This window comes from Lithobates pipiens, unplaced genomic scaffold, assembly GCF_037356315.1.
Source record: "Lithobates pipiens isolate NorthernLeopardFrog02 unplaced genomic scaffold, aLitPip1_a1.2 Scaffold_8, whole genome shotgun sequence".
Taxonomy (NCBI): Eukaryota; Metazoa; Chordata; class Amphibia; order Anura; family Ranidae; genus Lithobates; species Lithobates pipiens.
In genome coordinates, this window is record NW_027507903.1 from 457,313,577 (window position 1) to 457,322,113 (window position 8,537).

Below are 8,537 nucleotides of genomic sequence, written 5' to 3' on the forward strand. Positions count from 1 at the left end.
TGAAGGCATGTGTTTAGTATGATAAATATACATGTGCCCACACACACACATGTGTGTATGTTTATCATACTAACCACATGCCTTCATGGAAAGCATTAAAAGGATGGTTACTGTCACAGTATACATAAGTGCTGCCTAACAGAGATCCAAAGACATCCCCTGCTTGAACACATTGGGCATAGTCCCCTTCAATGCAAGCAAATGCACTCAGCGCATCCAAGTTGTACACAGGTTTACTGATTCAGGACTGGCACTCTTATAGCTCGATAATGTTGGAAATTAATTTAATGTGCTCGTTTATAAGCTTTAAATCAATAATTAGGGACTACCAAATGAGGTAGTGGCTTGGGGGCTAGATATAATTGGATTGATGATGGAGGGCCGTCAGAGGCTTTAAAAGGATTAAAATGATTGTCAGCTCTGTAATTAAACTGTCAGGGACAAAAAGCTACAGAAAGAAGGTTGACTAATTCTTAGTGAATCGAGCAGGTCTCAAGCACCACTAGAGGATGTGCAGGCAGAACCTCACCTACATTATTTTCCTTTTCCTAATTAAATAAAAATGCGTCTAACTGAATAGGAGCTATTTGCTGAACTGGTGCTGAGTGTGTGTCTGGCAATTCTTTTTTTTTTTTTTTTTTTTTTTTTTTTTATAATACTGGAATAAAATCAGACAGACAAAAGCGAACTTGTATACACAACGCAGCAGTCTTATGTCCTTGTTCAGGACTCATTAAATGCGGACTTCGGTGCTTTTCCTTTAATTGGCAGACATCAACAGAGAAAGATTTGCATCTATTCTTCACATATTTTTTTGGCCCTTTTAAAGGTCAACTTTATTTGTTAAACATGGAGCTCGGATTAATAAAAAAGGAAAATATTTGTATGCTGTCCCTGTCTGAGTGACTACTACATTCTGAAAGCTGAAAAGATTTTTTTATTTTTTTTGTCTTCCAGGGAAGATATTATTAAACCAATGGGCGTGAGAGCAGATGGGACGATGGCACCATTGGAAGAAGTTATACACGGTAGACGGGTGGCCGAGCCAGAGAACTCCGATTCAGACTAACACAATCTCCTATGGTTTTTTACTTTTGTTTTTGATATCTATTTATACTCTTGATAAGTCAGAACATTTTGTCTTTAAGAAGTAAAAATAAGGTATATACTTTTTTTTTCTGTTACCTTTTCACCAAACTACTGTCCATTTACATTTATAAATGGTTTATAATAAAAATAATTATTGTAGGGGTGATGGCAGATGGGTGTTTCTGCAAGCTGTGAATATTTTAAATAAAATCCAATGGTGTGATTCACCTATTACTGTGAATATTTAAATGAAAACTTAGGACGTGATTCACCAATGCTAAGCTTAAACGTTTTAAAGTGACACTAGTTTTTACAAACAAAAATGAAAGCACAGCTGCAGCCAAGAATTATTTTATATTTCAATGTTTTTATTGAAATTTAAAATAAGAGTACAAGTGTAAATGTCAGGATCAGCAGTCAAGGTCGAACTGTATCCACCATATTAAACATCGATTGTCTGAAGAAAGAGAATGCCCTGACCACAAAACAGTTAAAAGTACAACCATACAAAAAACATACAAAAACAATCAATATCCGGTGGACTTTCAGCCAAGAATTTTTGTGTTGGTAAAAAAGGGTTAGAGTCTTTGTCAACTTTGTATTGCTGTTCATGTCCCTGTTGGGGAGAATATGCTCACGCCAGAGCAGGAAGTGATGGGAAATTTTCCCCAAGAGGATACAAACAAAAACATGTTTTTAGTAGAGAGGGGAAATGTTTGAACAGACAATGGGCCAGCTAAACTATGAATGGTGGTTGTAGAGAAATGCAAAGGGATTCTCGCATCTCATGCATTGCGCTATCATCCTTTTGGCGCCTTACTGCACGCCTTCATTGCCGAACTAATTCTTGGAAAACTTGGTGCAGATCCTTATACTTTTTGTAAGACATGCCTATGAGATTTGTTTTTCTTTTATCATTTGTTTAAAACTCTCAACTTGAACTATTTGGTGGAGTCATAAAATCAGTGTTCCATGCACCACATTTTTAGTACATTCAAGAGTTTATCTGGGCCACTGTTTTTATTACTGTCTGTGCCTTCCTAATCCAGTGCCATTTATTCATTCATGCATAAGGACAGGATACAAGGGAAAATTTCCAATGGGGTCAGGAATAATAACCCCCAACAGCAATTTAAAGCCCAACTCCAGGCACAATAAACTTAAGCTCCCTGTGCATGGATCAAAATTGAGCTGCTTCAGAATTGAATTTTGATCCATGTATGAGCACTGTGGGTGTACAGAAGTCAATCTACTGATTGACTTCTGTACAACTGCCCTGCTGGAAAAATTTCTCTCGTCTACAGCTGTGGCCTGTGTATTCTGACAACGGGCAAGTCTCCCCGTTGTCCTAATACAATGACACAGTGGGAGGATTCCCCCACCCACAACGTGTGTGTGTGTGTGTGTGTGTGTGTGTATGGGGGAAATCAGTTTTTCTTTTTTTTTTTTTTTTTAACGTTCAACCTGCTGGTTGAACCTGATCCATCTGTGGTCAGCTTTACCGGGTTAAAGCAAGTACACATTCCGTTACCACAAAAGCAATCCTTGTCACGCAATCCTTATTCTACATCATGAAAATCAGTTTACATGCTGAAATTAGTACCATTCCTGCTGCTCATATGCAAGGGCTGCAGGTTTCCAACCCCACAGTCATGTGTCTGCCTGCCTGCCTCTCCTTCTGGCCATTCACAAAACTCACATGGCCAGTCTTGTAAATGGAAAGGCAGGTATGACCATATTCATGCTATGCTTAGATTGAAATGATTAGCAAATACAGAGGTTTTTTTAATGATACCTGGTATACAGGTATAGTCAAGTAAGGCTAGCAATGCACATTAGGATTTCTCCCATTCAAAATACCTGAACAGTGACTGCAGTCACCATTTGGGTGAGAATCTTCTGCCCAGCTCCTTTGATTTTCAGATCACAGTTTGTTGAGTGGTGCTAACAGCAGTAATTGGACTGTAAGGCCAGTATAATTTGAGATTTGTATCAGTGTTCATTTAATATGGTGAAAGATTTTGGACTGTGACATGCATTGTTGTGTGCCGAGTAGCAAAATACACATGTTCTTATAAAGCAGTATTTCTCAATAGATTTCCACGTTGAACTGATGCAGAGTGTTTTTTGTTTAATATTATGAAGGAAAATATGTGCAATGCAAAAGTACCCATCAACCATCCTCCAAATAAAGAGAACACTTGTCTCTTATAAGAAAAATGGTTGCTTACGCCTGATGTCGTCCAGGGTTAGGTTGCAAAATCAGGCAGTATTTTGGACTTTTTTTTTTAATTAGTATTAAAACAGCCCTGGCACTGGATTAAAATGTTAACAAAAGCCTAGCTTGTAAACAAGAGAGGTAATACTCACTGCCCTACCACCTGAGCAATTCTTGTTTTTGGAGGCGCTACATTGGCGGGGAAAAAAACAAAACAAACTTCTGTATTTGACACTTCTGGAAGTATCAGGTCCTTTCTTCCCTGATGTGCAACGTGGTTGCACATCTCTTATATCACTATATTGGTACTGTGAAGCCCCTAAAGAGTAAAAAGTGGCATCAGGACTGGCAGGTTTTCTTTGTAGTAAGGCCTTTAAAAAAAAAAAAAAAAAAAAAACTTCTAGTGACAGTATTTTTTTTTTCTTTTTTTAAAGCAACTATCAGTTATAAAATGTAGGTATATCATATCTGCATGCAGCAGCCTCCAAGCTCTGTTGTTACCCATGAATACCAGGTTGGACTGATGGGCAAAGCTTCAATACTTCCTGCTTGAAGCTTGCCACCTCCCAGACAATCGGGTATTGGTCCATCATTATGATAGGCTGCCTCACTGGCCAATAGGAGTGTGTGGGGGATGGGTGTGCAGTGCCGACACTTTATACTTGGCAGCTTTAAAGCACCTTTTTGTAGCCCCTTCAAAATGGCTGATCTTCCACATGGCAATGTAATTAAGAACCACTAAACACTAGTAGATCTAAACTTAAATCTCATATAAGCTTTAAACAGATCAATTTAATTTCAAAGGTAATTTCCAGTATTTAAATCGGTAGAAAGTAAAACCTGGTGATCCTGCCATGAAGATCATTCATTCAAGCACTTCTTGTTATGGGGTAGACTATGATCTACCATCTGTGGTCTGTGTTGTCACCCTGTCACATGCTCTCCTGGCAGAGCCAACAAGTGGTCATGCGAGCACATTGCTCAAGCATGGTCTGCCATTGCAACTACGAGAAAGCTGGTCTATAGTAATGATGTGCAGTTGTTATTAGAGCATGTAAAAAGGGGTGGCTGAAGTAAACAGCAAAAATTAGATTTAAAAAGAAAAGAAAAACAACATGGCAATTATTTGACTTATTGAGGGCAGCAGTAGCCATAGGCTCCTGCTGCTATCTATGATAACCAGTGATGGGGCAGAGCTGAGCCAAACTGTGTGCATCGATAGACATCGAGCCCCCATGTGTACCACCATAGGAAACAACTTCATATAGTGACATATGGCTGAGAAGAAGAGGAGCCCAAAAGAGGAGGTTCAGTGCCGTTCTGTGCAAACCCATTAAAAGTATAACATATTGGTTATTAAAAAAAAAAAACCTTTACAATCACTTTGATACACAGTGTAAAATATTGGTCATCCGGTCGGGGGTTAGATCCATTTTTAAAATCATTGTCTTGAAAATACACAAATGCATGGCACATTTATCTAATTTTAACGCATTACATTTAGAAACATGCCTCCTTAGTTGCAGTGGAAACTACATACATAGTACATTTCAGTAGGGTCAGGTTTGCATTGTAGATTTGTACCTCATATAGATACAGCCACCTGAGTATGTCAGGTTGTGCAGGCAGAATATGAAGACACTTGACATATTGCTTAGTATTGAGCTAAAGTCTTCTAAATATTAGATAGTATGTGGTATCCTCTGCAATTTACTAACTTTATGATTTGGGGCCCACTTGTCAATGCACCAGGCTACAGAAAGTCACCTTTTGCTTAGTCTTAGGCTTGCCCCACTATTGCCTCATAGGGCTGAAGTGCTGTAACACAGATGAGAAAAAAGGTTGTACCTGCTTACCCTATACCCCAGTTCCATTCCTTGGTAGTGCTAGAAGCAGTTGGTGCCTATAGTGTTAATGCTTTGGCACTGCCCCACAAGGTATTTCCTTTCCACTAGAAAATGCTGTTTAACCCAAAAGACAGAGGACATAGTGTGAGTGCAGGAGATCCTGCTATGGCACCCAACACTCAGTTTAACGATGCAGAACAGAAAGTTTGCTGTCTGCATAATTAATGACTACCCAGAACTAGGGAGCCCTGTGTATTATGTGAGCATTCTGAAGGGGTTTGAAAAGAGTTGAGAATAAAAAAGAAAAGAAAATTACAGCAGATGTGTCTGGATGAACCCACTGCTGGGCTTAAAAACAAAACAAAAACAATATCATAGGTGCAGTGCTGGCCCTTTTTGTAGTGTGCTCAAGCAGCATGGAAATTTTCACTCAATGTTACGTTTTTCTACTTCAGTGGTTCTCGACCTCAGTCCTCAAGTATCCCCAACACGCCAGGTTTTACAGATGTCCAAAATACCAAGCCATTGGGCTTGATTTGAAGCACCTGTGCAAGATAAAGGAAAACCTGCACACGTGGTCTGTTGGAGGTACTTGAGGACTGAGGTTGAGAACCACTGTTCTACTTGACACAACTCGGCTAACCACTAGTCAATCTAGCCATTGTCAGCCTTAAACCTAACTATGGTCCTACTAACGGTAGTTAGTAGCAGTTACTGCCTGTGATCCATTCTTGACAGTTGCAGGATTGTAGCAACCCCCCCCCCCCTTTGTTGTTTTGAGGCAATGTGAGGTTTGCTTAACTGACAAAACATAATATCTGTGAAATTTGTATTTAAACAGCATTATACCTTTAGCTTGTATCAAGACATATTATACCTTCATCATCTGTGTGGCAAGGTAGAAGCCATTTTGATTGCACATAAATGCAGTGCAAACGGTTTTACAATCTTCTAGTGCACCAATCTGTTTTTTATATAATTTTTGCAGTCTCCTGGGTCCCTGGGAGTGGTTTGTAAACAGCATTACAAGAAAACCTCCATAAAGCTTGCCGGATTTACTTTATATGTAAATTTTGACTTTGTAAAAAGTCAAGCACATGAGTGAAACCTTTCGCACCATTCCCTTCATGGTCTGCTGGGATCTCAGCAGGCGGTGGCAAGGTCAGAGCATAGCCAGGTTCAGGAGAGGACTCCTTAGGTGTAATGAAACACATTCTCAGAAGCTGGCAAAACTAGCATATGCTGAGCTTATTAAAACCAGGCTAGTGACAAGTTTGCCTTAAAGGGCAATCAAATTTGAGAAAGCCACCCTATGGCATATGTTCCCATTCACACAGCATAAGAAAAATAAACCACACACACACACACACACACACTCTTGGTTTCCAAGGAGGTGGTGTCATGGTAATTTTAAGAATTTCACGGCAATCTTTCTCCACATAGAAATACCTATAGCTCATTACAACAGAGGGGGGTGGTTTCTAAATTTTTAACTTTGTTAGAACAGACAATGTTAAAATCCAGTTTACAACTGATAATGAAAAACTACAAATGCAGTACAGATAGGATAATCATTACTCCACAGCAACACCAACCCCCTAAAAAACAATAAAAAAAAAAAACACATCACAGAGCAGGGGAACGTGGTAGGATTTTAATGCAAGTAAGCTCTTAAAATATTTACGAATTACTGGTTACCTTTTTGTTATGCTATGGTAATGGAACGTATAACAAATATAAAGTATGTTTTATCGTAATGTGGCTGAAAAAGTTGAAATACACTTTAAAATGACACCATAAGTGTTCATTATGTAGGTTCTGTCATCCACCAATGTGTCAATTTGCTAAATGATCGCTTTGGATGAAACAAGTGATTTTACCTTCATTGAAGAGAGAATAAAATTTTTGCCTTAGATTGCCCAATAAAAATTAATGCAGTAGCAAAAAAAAATAATATTAATTAATTATTATGTCTCTATCTATATCAACAATTGGTTTCCTAACAAACGCATATCAAAATGACAGCTACTGCTATATTTCTTCCTAAGTGCATTCCATGTCTACTAGAAAATACAATTCTTAAATAGACGAACTCTTGTAAAATAGCTGAGAAAAAAATAACCCTCGGGAGCCAGTCAGGCATTCTGTGGAGCTCTTAAAAAAAAAAAAGCTTACAGTTTCCACCGCCTCGCCCGAGAAACGATCTGATGGTGCGACCCGCTGGTCAAAGAGGTGATAAGATCGCCTTTGATTGCCTCCCTGTATTTGTAGGACCTTCTGCTCCAGGGTGCAAGTACATTTTTTTTTTTAAAGCAAGAGTTTAAATTTTTTTTTTTTTTTAAAGATAATGGAAAGATTTGGGGGTTTTTTGACCCCATATCTCTTCATAAAGAGGACCCGTCCTACTTATTTATATTACAAGGGATGTTTATATTCCTTGTAATAGGAATAAAAGTAGAAAAAAAAATAAGACAATGTAAAAACTAAAAAATATATACATACTGTACATATAATATACACACACTCTGGATAGACAATATTGAGAAGAAAATGGCTCAAAATACGCATTTCTGTGTTTTTGGTGGTTTAGCTGGAGTCCAGATTTAAAAACCACCATTAAAATCTTCATCAATTCCAATGTATTTTGATTTTTTTGGCCAGACAATTCATCATCACCTCCCATTCATCCCAGATAACACGTATGGCAGTCACCACTGTAAAAGGCATTGTAGAGTCGGATATAATATGCAGAATTAAGTAGTAGACAGGGCCTTATTTACAATATGTTGTCTGAGCAAGACTGCAGCAGGGAACTTATGAAGGTTTTCTCACTGGTGTCCCCAGTGTTACATGAAATGGGGACATGCTGGTGATCAAACCAATATCCACCTCAAACAAATGAAACCATACATCTTGGGTAAACATACTTGAAATCCCAGTTATGAATGGTTAGTTGAAACTTGCTGAGGGGGCAGGGGTTAGACTGTAAAAATGCTGGAAATTTTGTTAAAATGCTTTATTTATTAAAGGCATGAGTTTGTTTTATGAATTGTTCTTGCTCACTTGTCAGAATAAAAGCATGTGTTTCTTTTTAATACCTCTTGTTTTCTTCTATAGAATGCAAATCTAAGAGATTAGTTCAGGATTTGCCGTTACTCTGCATAAACAAACAATGTTTGGAGCATTATACAAGTTTCTAGAATTTAAAAAGTTCTAAAATATAAACCTGATTGTGAATTTAATTTCAAACGTTTTCAATCCTCCAGCTTTCATAAAAATCCTTCTTAAGCCAGCCATAAATGCATTAGATCTCAGCCCGGCCATGACTCGATCCATCTATAGGCAGGCTAATTGACTTGGGTACAACCAGCGTGTCAGATTTT

General features: G+C 38.2%; 1 protein-coding gene across 1 annotated transcript in view; it reads left to right on the forward strand.

Moving 5' to 3' along the window:
* Positions 1-8,249, forward strand: part of RIC8B (RIC8 guanine nucleotide exchange factor B) — a 100,694-nt gene extending 92,445 nt beyond the window's left edge. The window contains exon 10 of the mRNA XM_077468465.1: positions 958-8,249. Coding sequence (XP_077324591.1) covers positions 958-1,069 — 112 coding nt within the window. The 3' untranslated portion in view covers positions 1,070-8,249. The remainder of the gene's footprint in view (positions 1-957) is intronic.
* The last annotated feature ends 288 nt before the right edge of the window (positions 8,250-8,537 follow it).